The 17,299-nt window shown below is 40.1% G+C and overlaps 1 protein-coding gene across 1 annotated transcript in view; it reads left to right on the top strand.

The window, feature by feature from the left end:
• Positions 1-12,466, top strand: part of MFSD14B (major facilitator superfamily domain containing 14B) — a 54,039-nt gene extending 41,573 nt beyond the window's left edge. The window contains exons 7-12 of the mRNA NM_001243400.1: positions 1,986-2,099; positions 5,213-5,284; positions 6,650-6,762; positions 8,853-8,950; positions 11,051-11,193; positions 11,873-12,466. Of these exons, the coding sequence (NP_001230329.1) occupies positions 1,986-2,099; positions 5,213-5,284; positions 6,650-6,762; positions 8,853-8,950; positions 11,051-11,193; positions 11,873-12,202 (870 nt within the window). The 3' untranslated portion in view covers positions 12,203-12,466. The remainder of the gene's footprint in view (positions 1-1,985; positions 2,100-5,212; positions 5,285-6,649; positions 6,763-8,852; positions 8,951-11,050; positions 11,194-11,872) is intronic.

Raw genomic sequence — 17,299 nt, 5'->3', positions numbered from 1 at the left:
GCTCGGATCCCGCATTGCTGTGGCTCTGGCGTAGGCCGGTGGCTACAGCTCCGATTAGACCCCTAGCCTGGGAATCTCCATATGCCATGGGAGCGGCCCAAGAAATAGCAACAACAACAACAACAACAAAAAGACAAAAAAGACAAAAAACAAACAAAAAACAAAACAACAAAAAAAAAACTAACTCGGAGTTCCCTGTCGTGGCTCAGTGGTTAACAAATCCAACTAGGAACCATGAGGTTGCAGGTTCGATCCCTGGCTTTGCTCAGTGGGTTAAGGATCTGGTGTTGCCTTGAGCTGTGGTGTAGGTTGCAGATACAGCCTGGATCCTGTGTTGCTGTGGCTCTGGCGTAGGCCGGCAGCTACAGCTCTGATTTGACCCCTAGCCTGGGAACCTCCATATGCCGAGGGAGCGACCCTAGAAAAGGCAAAAAGACAAAAATAATACTAATAATAATAAGAAGAAAACTAACCATGAGAAACTTTTTCTAAAAAACTCCCTCAGTGCATGACCTGAGGACCCTCATTCTGTTTGTGCCCCTGTGTAGAGGAGGAAACCAGGAGTGCACCTGGTCAGATCTGCCACCTTCTTGTCATGTAGTGGTCGGTCAGGCTACACACAGAAGCTCTTCTATGAAGTGGAACTATTTGGGCTTACTTTTCAGGGCTGTTAGGAGGATTGTAGTGAATGTTTGGAAATTAGCTAGTCTAGTATCTGGTGTATAGCAAGGTCCCAATAGACTTGAGCTGCTTTTGTTTTAATTATTTGAAGGTTACAGGGATGACTTAGAATGCACTGCAGCACTTTGTACTCCATAGACAACTTTTGATGTACCTTTTGGTCCATTCAGGCATCCTGTGTAGAGAGAATGTAAGGATTTTGGACAAGATTGTAACATTCAAAAAGTTGTTTACTTGTCAGAGAGTCTTGTCACTGACTCCATGGCTGGAGCATATTTATTTGCCTACCAATTTTATTGGCAAATTTAATATTAACCTTTTAAAGGATAGAGTATATTTACTCCATGTAATGAAAACCCTGTTCTGTTTATGGCTCCGCCCCCCCATCTTTTTGTCCTTTTAGGGCTGCCCCTGTGGCATACGGAGGTTCCCAGGCTAGAGATCCAGTCGGAGCTCTAGCCTCCAGCCTATAGCAGAGCCACAGTAACTGGGATCTGAGCCGCATCTGCAACCTACACCACAGCTCACAGCAATTTGGATCCTTAACCCACTGAGCAAGGCCAGGAATTGAACTCATGTCCTCATGGCTTCTAGTCCAATTCGATAACTGCTGAGCCCCGATGGGAACTCCATGTTTATGATTTTAAAGGAGTTGTATTATGGGGTAGCAGAAAGGAGTTTATTATGAATGAGAGGTGAGATTTTCTTAGAAGATTCCAGGGCAGTCTGCTCATAGAAAGTTCGAGGTCTCTTTCGGAATGTGAACCAGTATTGCTCACAAAGATGAACAGGTGTTTTTGAAAGAGAAAGAGGGAGTTGCGTTGTGCCTCAGGGGTTAATGAACCCAACTAGCATCCATGAGGACACCAGTTCGATCCGTGGCCTCCCTCAGTGGGTTAAGGATTCGGCGTTGCCGAGAGCTATGGTGTAGGTCAAAGATGTGGCTCCAATCCTGCGTTTCTGTGGCTCTGGTGTAGGCTGGCAGCTAGGGCTCCAATTGGGCCCCTAGCCTGGGAACCTCTATATGCTGTGAGCACGGCCCTAGAAAGACAAAAAAAAAAAAAAAAAAAAAAAGATAAAGAGAAAGCTGTAAATATTTGAAACATATACCTCTGAAATTAGGACTTGTAAGCTCCTTAGAGAGATGGTGGTGGATTTAATGTTAAGGTTTAGTGGCTTTTATATTCCACTCATCTTTTGTTGTCGACCTTAATAGAGCAAAACAATGGAGCCAACACCCCAGAATATCAGTGACATTAGTATGTATTTGCTTTTTATATGTTTCTCTTTTTGCTTATTCCTAGTCACTGAAGAAAGTTGGAAAAGATTCTACTGTCTTACTAATCTGCATCACCGTTTTTCTTTCATACCTTCCTGAAGCTGGACAGTATTCAAGTTTTTTTCTCTATCTCAGGCAGGTAAGTAGTGGGTGCCTAGTAGCTTTTGAACTTGGAGAAAATCAGAGGTAGACTTCAAGGTGGTCCACAAACAATAATCGAAATACTCTTTTCTCTCTTCTGATTTTTTTTTTTCTTTAAAAATTTATAATCTCCCTTCAAAAGGCAATTGACCTAAGGAAAATTTTTTTGGGGGGAGGGGCAGGTGGTAAAGGAGAAAAGAAAAGCTTTATTGCTTTGCTAGATAAAGGAGGACATGGTGGGTTAAAGCCTTGAAAAACTCTGTGTCCTCAACTTACCATTGAGTAACTTGAGTTACCTTCCATTGCCTTAGTCTCTTACTGATTTCACCGGAAGTTTTTCTCCTAAAGGTTTATTAAATAAAATTTGTTAATTGGCCATTCTCACAGTTTTCTTGAGAGCATGCGCCTGTAATATTTACATGCCTGTAAAACTTTTTTCAAGCAGTTCTGTTTTTATTTTGCTCATGTATGGTGGGTGGATGCTGGAAATTTAGAAGGAAGAGTGCTGAGATAGTGTGCTTAATGTAGAGACTTACATATGCATTTATAGTTAAATTATACATTAAACTACATGCAAGAAATAATGTAGGGAAAATGGGAAAACCCAAGGAAGAAAGTGAAAACACATGTCTCATTCCTTCACAAGGATTATAAACAACTGAATTTCGTTACCCTTTTTACATACACATATGCTTATGTCACCACCAGCAGCAGTTACAAGTCAGAATCATTCTATTATTTTATGTTTGTGCTTGCTTTTTAGAGCTTGCACGTAATTAACACACACATGTATTTGCTAAAATTGTATTTATTTGTAAAGCATGTTTCTGATAAGGAACTTGTATCCAATGCATATGTAGAACCTTACTCAACAATAAAAAGATAAATAACCCAACTGAAAAAATAGGCAAAGGATTTTGAACACATAGTTTTCCAAGTACGATATACAAGTGGCCAATAAGCACACGAAAAGATGCTTAGTATCTTTAGCCATTAAAGAAATGCAAATGAAAACAATAATGCTTCACTTCAGACCTGCTAAAATGGCTGTAATCAAAATGACAGACAAGGATATGGAGAAATGAGACTCCTCCTTCATGCTGGTAAAATGGGGAACTGGGGTAGATAGTGTGGAAAAGAGTCTGCTGGTTCCGCAAGGTGTTCAACATAGGGTTCCCAGCAGGTCTCCTCCTAGGCATATAGCCAAGAGAGTTGAAAACATATCTATCCAGACACTCCTACACCAGTTATTATTCATAATAACCAAAAAGTAGAAATAACCCATATGCATTGATGAAGCAGATCAACGAATGTGATCCATTTGTTGTGATCTGTCTATACAATGGAATGTTTGTCAGTAAAAAGCAGTAAGCACTGATACACGCTACCACATGGGTGAACTTTGAAAACATTATGCTAAGTGAAAGAATCCAGGACCAAATACGGTATTATTCCATTTGTATGAAATGCTCAGAATAAATGAATCTGTAGAGACAGAAAGTAGATTACTTGCTGGGTGGCGAAAAATGGGAAAGCCCAAGGAAAAAGTGGGGCTGGGGGAATTGGACTCCTACGGGGGGTCATGTTTCTTTGAGGAGGAGTGACATCTTCTAAAGTTTTTCATGGCGATAATTGCCCAACTCTGCATGTACTAAAACCATTCATTTGTACACTTATAATGGGTGAATTGTATGGTATTTTAATTCTGTCTCAGTAAGACTATTTTATTTTATTTTATTTTATTTTGGTCTTTTTGCCTTTTCTAGGGCCACTCCCGTGGCATATGGAGGTTCCCAGGCTAGGGGTCTAATCAGAGCTGTAGCCCCTGGCCTACGCCAGAGCCACAGCAACGCGGGATCCGAGCCACGTCTGCAACCCACACCACAGCTCACGGCAATGCTGGATCCTTAACCCACTGAGCAAGGCCAGGGATCGAACCCGCAACCTCACGTTCCTAGTCAGATTCGTTAACCACTGAGCCACGACAGGAATTCCTCCTCAGTAGGACCATTTTAAATATATATATTTACAAATTAGTAATAGAACATTGTTAATGTCAGCAATATTGGTTTGGGATCTAGAGGTTGTACCCCTAACTATTTTTTTTAGCTAACTGTGACTTGAAAGCAAGACAGCCATTTATGAAATGTGACAAATGTGTATAATAATTTTTAAAGTTTTTTCCCCTGAATTCTATGGAATTTCATTTGAGGGCAGACTGACTTTAAGAACTTCATATTTAGGAGTTCCTGTCATGGCTCAGTGGTTAGCGAATCCGACTAGGAACCATGAGGTTTCAGGTTCCATCCCTGGCCTTGCTCAGTGGGTTAAGGATCTGGCATTGCTGTGGCTCTGGCGTAGGCCGGCGGCTACAGCTCCAATTCGACCCCTAGCCTGGGAATCTCCATATGCTGTGGGAGCGGCCTAAGAAATGGCAAAAAAAACAAAAAAAAAAAAACAAAAAAAACCAAAACCTTGATATTTAAAACTTAAATGTTTTAGGCATTTCAGAGTTACTCTTAAGGTTAAGAGACCTAGAAATAATTGCCAGCTAACTTTTCACTTTGGCTGCTCATTAGAAACACCGTGGAAGCTTTTTAAAACATACCTGTGTCTGTGCCCAGAGAGTCCAATTTAATTGGTCTCAAGTGGGTTCCACCATCCCATTTCTCCCCTCTCCTCTTCCCTTCTCTGTTGCCCATGTGATTTTAATGTGCAGCCATAGTTGAGAGTCACTGACTTTGCCAGGGAGCATATTCTGTGTTGGCAACACCAAAAATCAAATCATTTGCTTCATGTTCTCTTAATGTTTGATGACTTATTTTGTCTCTTGGTGAGGTGGGGATGGGGATGAATATGAAAATAACAGGTAGTCCTATAATAGAAAATGTCTTCTTAATATTTGTTAAATTGTTTGTTCTTGTTTGTAATGATTTCTTATAACAGATTTTAATTACTGGTTAAATAGGTCCAAATTTTGGCACTGCCTAAATTGCCATTGTCAAGGTTTTATGAACTTTCCTCAACTGTTTTATTCTATAGCTTTATAGAATATAATATTTTTTATTATTTTTATAATAAGTATATCACAAAGTGTTTTCATTTCCACAGGTCATAGGTTTTGGATCTGTTAAAATTACAGCATTCATAGCTATGGTAGGAATTCTGTCTATTGTGGCTCAGGTGAGTGTTATCTTACCGATCCCGTTTTAAAATATTTTTAATCTGAAATAACTGTAAATTCACAGGAAGCTACAAAGAAATATTTGTGGAGATCTCCTGAACCTCTATCTTAATCCTCCTCCTTTCCTGCCATGATAAAATGTGTAGCTGTGGTATAAATATTAAATTGAGTAACCTGACAGTCCATAGAAGAATTCCATTTTTAATAAACTCTTGAGGTTGTGATTTAGGAGAAGTTTAATACAATTTTTCAACACTTTTTAGAATACCTGTTACTGTCTTGAAGGTGTCATTTGAGCAAATAAAAATTAGCTTTTACAACCACCAACCAGAATGTAACTCCAGTATTGCAGAATTAACCAGAAGAATGTTTTGATGTTATTTTAATTTTGATAAATAGTGAAATGAAAAGCAGAAATGAAAATTCGTAACTGTTCAAATTCTGGCTATCTCCAGGGCTGAAGAAATGTGGGAAATCAGTGCATTAGGGTATATATAGTGAGTAAAGGGTTACTTATTAAACATTTACCCATTTATTATAAGTATAGGACCACAAAAAACAGGGAGGGCCTATGTGCTTTAAATTAATTCGTTGATGTGCTTAGGGGCATTCCGTATTATATGTATGAACACTGTATTGTATGGGACTGCCTACACGCCGTTTCCCTAAAATAGCTACATGCGGCTTTAAAGCATGGTAGGCTAAGTGGCACACTCTTCTGTAATAGCTCTCTTGAGAAATGAGGCTGCAGAATTGCCCAAATGTTCAGAATTGACTTATAGGAATGCATCAAGGCAAAGGCCTTTTTTTTTAAACTGTATTAGCAAATATAAATTATATTAAATTTTCAAGTTGCTTAGGATTTTGTTTTATTTTTTCATATTAACTCTGATTAACTTAATCAGTTAGCCCAGATTCATCTTTTATCCTATGCCTTTTCACACTATTTGTTTAAATCACATTTCTATCAATCTAACTTTGTGAAACTTAACCCACAGCGAAAGCCCACATGTTCTGTAAATGTTCAGCAGGGCTTAGCTCTTCACTTGGTGGTTGAGTGATTGGCATTTCTCCGCAGAGACTGAAGCATCTTCTTCTCAGTCGACAAATAACTGTTGCCCGTGGTGACCTTTTGGGAAGTTCTAAGCACCAAATAGATGGGTTTATGGAGAGGAGGCCGAAGGCCCTGAGCCCCGGTCAGTCTAGGAAGCCTCTTTAGAGCTTTCTGCATGGTCTCCAAGGTCTCAGGTCAGGAAGTCTGCCCTTAGAAGTTCTTGGTTGCCATTAATGGGCTTCCCCCACAGACCTAGCATCAAATCTCTGTGTTCACATGATTTCTCAGCATTATCCCCTTTGCTTTGCAGACAGTCTTTCTTAGCATCTTGATGAAATCATTAGGGAAAAAGAACACTGTCCTCCTTGGTTTGGGCTTCCAGATGTTCCAGTTAGCCTGGTATGGTTTTGGATCTCAGGCATGGTAAGCCTCTGCCAGGAATTCTCATGCATAGACTCCCATGAAGCCTCATGAATAGATGTATCTTTTAAAGGAGCTTGAGTTAGTTGAGTGTGATACAAAGGAAGCAGAAGTTTGTTTACTGGCCTAGGGTGTTCAGCATTTCAAAAACTGTTTCGACTTAATTTGGGGGAGGGTAAAGCTATGTAATTCAAAATTATTTGGAAAGATTGCCTTCACCTCAGCAGGCTTTCAGTGAATTGTTCCTTCCCCCTTTCCCCTCCTTTCTCCTCTCTTCTTTCTTTTTTCTCCTCCCCCCGCCTTCCCCTCTTGGTTTCCCTTTCTGTTTCCCTTTCTCCTCTCCATTTCCCTCTCTCTCTCCATCTCCCTCTCCCTTTCTGTTTCCCTTTCCCTCTCTGTTTCTCTTTCTGTTTCCCTTTCCCTCTCTGTTCTCTCCCTTTCCCTTTCCTTCCTCATCTGTGGCACATGGATGTTTCCAGGCTAGGTGTCAGTTGGAGCTGCAGCTGAGGCCTACGCCACAGCCATGGTAACACCAGGTCTGAGCCACATCTGCAGACTATGTCACAGCTTGTAGCAATGCTGGATCCTTAACCCCCTGAGCCAGGCCAGGTATGATCTGCATCCTCACAGACAATGTCAGATGCTTAACCCACTGAGCCACAACAGGAACTCCTGAATTGTTACTGAACTAAATGTATATATCTCTTTCTCTGATTCTACAAGAAAGTTTTATGTTTAATTTTTAAACACATTTGTCAGTTTTTAGAGACCACATATAGTCAAAAAAAAAAAAAATAAGGAAAAATGATTATGGCAGGGTTTACTGCTGTAGTTAGTGACTTTGGACAGTGACATAACCTTTATAATATAAAGCATATGAGTTAGATGAACACTAAGATCCCTTCCAAGATCTTGTGTACCCTGAGGCAGTTATTACTGCTAACATTTTTTTTTTTTTCTTTTTAGGACCACATCCACAGCATATGGAAGTTCCCAGACTAGGGGTCAAATCAGAGTTGCAGCTGCCAGCCTACGCCATAGCCACAGCCATGCCAGATGCGAGCTGTGTCTTCGACCTACACCACAGCTTGTGCAGTGCCAGATCTGAGCATTGCCAGGGATTGATCCCACGTCTTCATGGATACTAGTTGGATTTGTTTCCGCTGAACCACGGTGGGAACTTCTAAGGGTTTTCCCTTTTAAGTAAGGAGGTGCATGTCATTCCTGAGACAGTCTGGCCAAGCAGATTTTAAGTCCAGTTGGGGCCTCACTTTCCTCACACTCAGACTTAATACTGACACACATGTAGGTTCCTTTTGTTGAGAAAAGAATAAAGGTTTACAGCAAGCAGGCTTGGAAGTCTACAGTGCTCATCCTGAATTTCAGGTCTCTGTTTTTTTCTGTTGGTGGCATGTAGCACGTTGTTGGGAGGTAGCAAACTGAGCAGCTCAGGGTCAGTATGGAAGTGAGCTTTTGAGAAGTACAAAGAAAAGAATGGAAAATGGGTGGGGGAAATGTATAGAAACAAGCAATCCTAAAAAAAAGAAGAAGAGGAGTTCTCCTCGTGGCTCAGTGGTTAACAAATTTGGCTAGGAACCACGAGGTTGTGGGTTTGATTCCCTCGCCTCGCTGAGTGGCTTAAGGATCTGGCGTTGCCATGAGCTGTGGTATAGATTGCAGATGTGGCTCAGATCTGGCATTGCTGTGGCTGTGGCGTAGGCCGGCAGCTGTAGCTCCAATTGGACCCCTAGCTGGGAGCCTCCATATGTCATAGGTGTGGCCCTAAAAAGACAAAAAAAAAAAAAAAAAAAAAAAAAAAAGATGATAATAGGGAAACCAGGGAGAAGGAACACATGTTGGCAGAGATAAAGTGAAATTTTCCCAGCCCATAAAGTAATCAGTATCAACAATGTGATGTATAACCTTCCAGGTTAAAAAATAAATAAAATCCATTTTTAAAGAGGAAAAAGATTAATACAACTTAACACAAGAGAATAAGAGCATTTTGTGCTTTTGCCATTACTTGTATTCTGAATAGCAAGCTCAACTGGGGCTGGCCTACCTCCTGATAACAGACTGTTCTGTCCTTGCAGGATGATGTGGGCAGCTGGGACCGTGGCTGCCATGTCGAGCATTACATTTCCAGCTGTCAGTGCCCTTGTCTCTGGGAATGCAGAGTCAGACCAGCAAGGTGAGGTCATAGTCCCACTCACTGTTTTCCTCCTTCAGCAGAAGCATGAGCAACTCTGAGCCTCTGTCCACATCAGCAGAGCAAGAGGTTACAGCCACATGTCCCTGCTCAACAATTGTACCTTTGTACTGTGGCAGATGGGAAAATTCTATTTTCCTTCCGGCTTCAATCTTACACTTTATTTTTATTTTATTTATTTATTTTTTTTTTATTTTTTGTCTTTTTGCTATTTCTTTGGGCCGCTCCCCGCAGCATATGGAGGTTCCCAGGCTAGGGGTCCAATCGGAGCTGTAGCCACCAGCCTACACCAGAGCCACAGCAACGCAGGATCCGAGCCGTGTCTGCAACCTACACCACAGCTCACGGCAACGCCGGATTGTCAGCCCACTGAGCAAGGGCAGAGACCGAACCCGCAACCTCATGGTTCCTAGTCGGATTCGTTAACAACTGCGCTACGACGGACGGGAACTCCCTTACACTTTATTTTTAAAATCTGGAATCAGCAGGTCAGAAAACTAAGAATTAGAAACACAACTATCCATTTTGTCTTTTCAGTTTTGACTGCTCTTTTCAGAATTTACTAGACTATGATCATACTTTAACACGTCTATTAAATAATGATAGACTAAAGCAATGAGTTCTTTAATCACTGAAATTTCTTTAATTTGGAATCACTCAAAATCCATTACTCAATTTAGAAAATGATTCCTTGAGAGGACAATGAGAAAACAAATCTCTGTAGTTCGTAATAATTGCATGCAGAGTGAGAGACAAAATTGAGATGACTAGTAGTTCCCTGGTGGCCTAGTGGGTTAAGGATCTGGCGTTGTCACTGCCATGGGCTCTGTTTACTCCTGTGGCGCAGGTTCGATCTTTGGCCCAGGAACTTCTGAATGCCTCAGGTGCGGCCAAAAAAAAAAAAAAAAAAAGATGACTGTGGAGGAGGGAGTAGCACTCTACTGTCTGGGCTCTTACTTGATCTGTCTGTGCCTTTGTCTTCCTTGTCAGGCAGTTTCTACTGCCAGAATTAATCCTTTTCCTTCTCCATCACTTGGTGGCTCCCCTGATTGTAGTCAGGAAGTAGTGAATTTTAGAGGAGAAAAATTTTAATGCCTTAGAGACGTTTAAAAAGTTTCAGTAAAAAACTAGATTGGAAAAGATGTTTTATTCATTGCACCCATTTTTCCACATTGGAAATTAGCTGTCTTATTCATATCCCACTTTTAAATCATATCATTTGGAGACAACAAATTCTGTGTCACTCCTTATGGTAACTCAGCTGGCTGGCTGTGTGCATCCTTGGGGAGGTGTCATGATTGAAGTGAAGGCGTGAGCTGTCTGTGGTGGATGGGCATACCTTGGTATCTAAGAGACACTCCTCTGTCTCTTGGCATGAATGTTCTTTGACTTTTTTTTCTCTTTTTGTGTGTTAACACAGGTGTGTCTAAATGTCAGCATATAAACTTATTAGAACACCCTGTGTTAGGTTGAACTATATTTGACCTTTTTTTGACATATAGAAACATCCATCTCATACAGTTCAAGCTAATTTTTTACCTTCCACTTTAGAAACCAGAGATAGAAATTGGCACTTTCTGGGATTTTTCAGTACAGATGTTCAGGGAGATAGACCTGGAATATGGAGGTCACTGTGAGAAACCTGTCTGGAGGTGTTAGGAGCACACAGCATCAGGATCTCTGTGGACTCACACACGGTCAGAGGAAAAGAGCAGATTTTTATTGTAAAACCACCACTAAATGAGTAGAAGAGGAACATCTCAATCCACTGAAAGGTGGAAATTGCCTATAACTGGAGAATATTAAATTTTTTTATTTCATTATTCCCTGTTTATAGGAAGATCTGCTGTTAGGGAATTCAACCCCAAAGGAATTTCAGGTAGATCTTAAGACAAGCGGTGAGGTCTTTGTGCAATAAATGAAAATATGGTGGGTGAAGTCCCTATAATCTCTTTTCCTCAGCCCAGACTACTCAGTCCAGTTGACTTAGTATTTTATAGTTTGTAAGAAAGTACTGCTAAGTCTCCAATCTTGAGATGCATTTCTGAGAAGACTGGCTGCTTTTTCTTTGTCCTGACATAGGAGTTGCCCAGGGGATCATAACTGGAATAAGAGGACTGTGTAATGGCCTAGGGCCGGCCCTGTATGGCTTCATTTTCTACATGTTCCATGTGGAACTGACTGAGTTGGAACCAGAATTGAATTCTAACAATGCTGCCCTGCAGGTAATTTGGTAATAAGTCTAGTTTTATAATGATTGTGTCTGATTATAGCAAAATCTTCTGACCTTAAATTTGGGAAGTGTTTTTATTTTTTTAATAGTACTATGTATTTGACAGTAGTAAGTGCTGTGTTTATTAATTCCTGGGATTAGGGAGGGATCATTTCAGTGATTTAATATCCTATGGAAAAGATTTGTTTTATCTTTGTTCAGATTCTCTTTCTACCTACATAATACTCATCAAAATGCTGTCCTCTGATAAAGCCCAGGCTAAATAAAAGAGGAAATGCCCTAAAATTCCAGTTAGAAATTGAGCTGAGTGCTTTTTCTACTGTTTGTTATTACTTTGCTCCTTCCCAGCTAGATTTGACATAGAATTCTGTACAAAACTGTAATTAATGTTCATGTGCAGAATCCACCACCGCAGGTCAGAGGATGGGACTAAATAGCTATTGCTTACAGGTTTATTTAAGCTGTTTGTGGTGCATAAAGCAGTGATTAGCCCTCCATCATATTCCAGACACCAGGCTTTGTTAGAGTTTGCCATAACATTTATTGAAACATGTGCTTATGAGAAAATAATTTGCTTTCTGGTGGTGTGTTTTTTTGAGGGGGTCATCCAGGATGAATTTGGGGTTGAAAGACTAACCAAATTCTTCATCTTTATTTCCCACACCTATCAGGGAGCTGTCATCCCAGGCCCACCGTTTTTATTTGGGGCATGTATAGTTCTTATGTCTTTTCTGGTTGCCTTATTCATCCCTGAATACAGTAAAGGCAGTGGAACTCAAAAACATAGCAACAGCATCAGCGGCTGCCTGACCAACACTCCAGAACGGGGCAATAACGAGGACATTGAGCCACTGCTGCAGGACAGCAGCATCTGGGAGCTCTCTTCCCTCGAGGAGCCTGGGAATCTTTGCAGAAAGAGGGATTCTGTAGACGCCATCTCTGAGAGCCACGGAGAAGCCGCACCACATGGAGACTTTAAGGTGCTGGAAGGGAGATACTAGTGACATCCTCCAGGATCTAGCTTGAGAAGGAACCACCCCTATCCCTTTGTCTCCCTCCTCTTCCTCTTCCTTTTCTATCATTCTTTTTCTTTTGTTGATACATTAGGGCAAGTTAAGATTTGAAATACTTTTCTGCAAATAATATGCAACCCTCAAAGTTATCTGGAGTCCATACTTTGAAACTCAAGTAGAAGTCATTCCTGGGAGTTCCCTTGTGGCTCAGCAGGTTCAGGATCTGGGTGTGGCCAAATAAAAAGAAAAAAAGAAAAAGTCATCTCTAGTAGAAAGGATAGCTTTCCTTTAGTAACTTCAGAGTGAGAGTGACCATGTCCTCTTCAGTAGAAAGGATTGTAGTGCAACTCCCATCTCTGACAAAACTTGAGATACAGAATCTCATATTTTCTTCCTTCCTGTTTCTCTGACCTGTACCCATTTAGCCCATGGATGTATATGAGTGGTTGCTCCAAGAGCCACTCAGTATCAGGGATCTACTGTCTTTGTTCAAAGGTCAGGCAGAAATCTAGTCTTAGTCTCCTTTCTTTCTCTCTACTTCCTCTTCTTGGTTAGAATGAACTTCAGCATATACACCTCTGAACAGTAATAGTATGATCAGTGATAACCTTTACCAGATGAAGGTTTTTTTTTTTTTTTTTTTTTTTTTTTTAATAAATTTAAATCATGAAGAACAAGCACCTCAGATTCCTGGACCGATTGTCTTGGTTGATCCAAGGTGATTTAAACACATCAAGCATTCCGGTGGCAACATAGAAATTGGAGAGTGCTTTTAAGAAAGTTTTCTACAATGTTAACATTCCTGAGTGAGGACGAGGATGAGAGTTAGTACCTGGATACCAGTCGAGTTTATAGACATGTTTAGACTCATGTGATGCATTATTACTCTTTGCTCCCACACATGTCTCCTGTGTCCCACTTTTCAGTGTTTCTCATCCGTCACACCCCTGCCTTAACTACTCTATGTAGGCACTTGTTTTCAGTCAGTCTTTATTTTCATCTGTTTATCTGCCTTTTGAATCTCATGGGAATATGCACAGTAAATTCCTTTCTAAAATATGATGGTTTAAGAAGCTCAGTGTCACAATAAGTGTCTTGCTAATTTTTTGAGATGTTTTATGGACAAAGAAAACTTTACAGATTTATATGTATTTTGCTGTACCAGTAAGTGGACCATTAACTAGGGCCCATCTTTAACAAAGCACTCCTTTGGAAGTTTTATAGATAAGAAATATATGTAGATATTCGTAAGAAGTTTTAATTTTTTTGATGGGGTGCTGTGTAAATCTTGTATTTATAAATGTAATGAAGGTATTGACAGAAAAAATATATACAACTTTTATAAAGGATTGTGTACTGACTGAATACATTTAAAAGAAAATATATTTTGAAACCTGTTCTGCCATGAACAAAGATAACATATCTTTTTACTATGCTGTTGGTTTTTAAGTTAAGCTTCCTAATGCATAATAAATTTGCGATGGATATTTTTATGTCTTTTGTGTTTCTTTCAAGCAAATAGTAACACTGATCTTTGGGTTCTCCTTTGGGCAATTTGCAACTAAGATAAGTTTTTAGTCTGTAAGCTAATGCAAAAGATGTGTATATTTTCCAAAAAGTTTCATTTCAAAATTTCCCTTCAGAAAGAGATCACAACTATTTTTTTATTTTTTTAAAAAGGCAGGGACACAAAAAGTACTTGTACGTCCATTTTTATTAACAGCATAATTCATAATAGCCACAAGGTAGAAGAAATCAAAGTGTCCATTGATGGATGAATGGGTAAAGAAAATATGGTACATATGTAAGTGGAATATTATTCATCCTTTAAAAGGAAGGAGATTCTGACACATGCTCCAACATGGATGAAACTTGAAGATACTCTGGTAGGTGAATAAGACAGTCACAAAAGGATAAATACTGTATGATTCCACTTACATGAAATTATCTAGTCAAATTAATAGATACTGAAAGTGGAATAGTGGTTGCCAGGACTAGAGGAAAGGGGAAGTAAGAAGTTCTTATTTAATGGGTAGAGTTTCAGTTTTGCAATAGTTCTGGAGATGGTTGGTGAGGATGATTGCACAATGATGTGAATATACTTAATGCCACAGAACTACTTAAAAATGGTTAAAATGATCAATTTTATATTAAAGATGCTCACCATGGTTTTTTTTTTTTTTTTTTTTTGTGGCATTTCCTCAGCATGTATCAAACCAGTGCCACAGTGGTGGCCTGGTATCAAGACCAGTGCCATAGCAGTGACCTAAGCTGCTGTAGTGACAGTGCCGGATCCTTATCCCACTGCACCACAGGAGAACTCTATGGTGTCTTTTGTCTTAACCACTGCTTATCAAAATTGTAGATTCTTTACCCAGTATAACAAATGTCATTTATTCTTTTTTTTTTAATTAGGTTGATTTTTTAAATTGACGTAAAATTCACCATTTTAACCACTCCAAAGTATACAATTCAGTGGTTTTTAGTTTATTCACAAGATTGTACAGCTAGTAACACTGTCTAATTCCAGAACATTTCCATCATCCCAAACAAGAAACCCGTATCATTAGCAATCATTACCAATTCCCCTTATCTCCATCTGGCAACTAGTTTTTACACTTTCTGGGTCTATAGAATTGCCTATTGCCTATTTTGGACACTTCATATAAGTGGAATCATACAAAGTATGACCTTTTATATCTGGCTTCTTTCACATGTTTTCAAGGTTCATCCATGGTATAGTGTTGTGACACATTTTATTCCTTATGTCTTTTATTTCTTTCTCTTGCCTAATTTTCTGGCTAGAGCTTCTAGTGTATCCCCTCTTCCCCCACTGCCCCAAGTATATCTATGTCTTCTCTTGCTGATCTTTAGGAAAGCTTTCATCTTTTCACTTTTGAGTATGATATTATCTGTAGATTTTTGTTTTATTTATTTATTTTATTTTATTTTTTAGGGCCGCATCCTTGGCATATGGAGGTTCCCAGGCTCGGGGTAGAATCAGTTGTAGCTGCTGGCCTACACCACAGCCACAGCAAGGCCAGATCCAAGCCACATCTGCAACCTACACCACAGCTCACAGCAACACCGGATCCTTTAACTCACTGAGCAAGGCCAGGGATCGATCCTGCGTTCCCATGGATGCTAGTCAGATTCATTAACCACTGAGCCACGACAGGAACTCCATGTCTAGATTTTTGTTGTTGTTGTTTTTGTTGTTCTAAGCGAAATAATTCATTAATTAAATTGGATATCCAGGAGCTATTAACATACAATAAATCTTTATAATTTTTTCTCTCCCATCTATCCTTTTCTGTACTGTTTCATTTTATTATTTATTTATAATTTTTATTTTTTCCATTATACTTGGTTTACAGTGTTCTATCAATTCTCTACTGTACACAAGTGACCCAGTTACACATATATATACACATTCTTTTTCTCACATTATCTTCCATCATGCTCCATCACTGTAGATTTTTCATAGATGTCCTTTATCATGTTGTGACAAGTTTCTCTCTATTCCTAGTTTGTTGAGTAGGTTTTTTTTCTTTGTTGTTTTGTTTTATCATCAAAGGATGTTGGATTCTGTCAAATGCTTTTTCTGCATTGAGATAGTGATGTCGGAGTTCCCGTCGTGGCGCAGTGGTTAACGAATCCAACTAGGAACCATGAGGTTGCGGGTTCGGTCCCTGCCCTTGCTCAGTGGGTTAACGATCCGGCGTTGCCGTGAGCTGTGGTGTAGGTCGCAGACGCGGCTCGGATCCCGAGTTGCTGTGGCTCTGGCGTAGGCCGGTGGCTACAGCTCCGATTCAACCCCTAGCCTGGGAACCTCCATATGCCGCGGGAGCGGCCCAAGAAATAGCAACAACAACAACAACAAAAGACAAAAACGACAAAAGACAAAAAAAAAAAAAAAAAAAAAGAGAGATAGTGATGTCTTTTTTTTTACTTTATTCTATTGTAGTGTATTACCTTGGTTGATTTGCATGTGTTGATACACCCTCATATTACTGGAATAACTCCCACTTAGTTATGTTGCATAATCCCTTTAATATGCTGCTGGATTCAGTGAACTTTTTTTTAAAGGATTTTGCCTCTATATTCTTAAGGAATATTATCTGTATTCATAAGGCATATTGGTCTTGGATCTCTTTGGCTTTGGTAATGCTGGCCTCATAGAAATGAGTTGGGAAATGCTCCCTCTTCTGTGTTTTGGTAGAATTGAAGAAGGATTAATGTTGATACTACTTGAAATATTTGGTAAAGTTCTACTATATTAGGGTGTCCCACACTGGTTGTTTAAACAGAGAGTTTAGTATAAAGAATAACTACACTGTTAGCTAGGCAACTGAAAGAGTGAATTGAGAATTCTGAGGCACTGGGCAAGTGGTTCTCAAAGTTCAGCATGCATGAGGGTCAACTGGAGGTCTTGGTAAACACATTCCTGCTTTTGCCATCTGAGCTGCTGCCTCAGTAGGTTGGGTGGTGCTTAGGAATCTGCATTTCTAACCAGTTCCCAGGAGGATGCTGATGTTGTTGATCCTGGGACAGTAGTTTGAGAACCACTGTTTCAAGGTCTCATGGGGGTAACATCTATAGTTTCTCCAGGCTGAGGGAACAAAGGGAACAAGTTTCAATTATTAAAACATAGAATCTTAGGAAAGGGGCCCCATGCGCCTGGGTCTCAGTCGTCTGAAGGACTGCCAAATGGCCAGTGGTGGTGTTTCCAGGACTGAAGGTAAGGTCTGTGGGGGTGGTGTGTGGGGCTGGTGCAGTGTACCTGGGGTTCTGCACATGTTGGGAAAACCACATGGGTTTAGCTGCTGCTGTGGGAAGGAATTACAGCTATAAAGAGACACTGCGGGAATGAAGCTTCGAGAAATGAGAAGATAGGGAGGAGTCAGTCAGTCCCTCTTCATCTCCAGTTTGCGGTTTCCTTCAAGCATCCTTTACTGGCAGAGCTAACACAGAGCCAGCTGGCAAAGCAGCAGGGGTGTGCCAATGAAAGGACAGGTTGGAACTGAGAGACTACAATTGAATCATTGGCACCATCAACATACCTGCGATACCTGTGTGAGCCTC

The sequence above is a fragment of the Sus scrofa genome, chromosome 10 (genome assembly GCF_000003025.6).
Source record: "Sus scrofa isolate TJ Tabasco breed Duroc chromosome 10, Sscrofa11.1, whole genome shotgun sequence".
Classification (NCBI taxonomy): domain Eukaryota; kingdom Metazoa; phylum Chordata; class Mammalia; order Artiodactyla; family Suidae; genus Sus; species Sus scrofa.
Note: the sequence above shows the minus strand (reverse complement) of the source record. Positions and strands in the feature narration are given on the sequence as shown.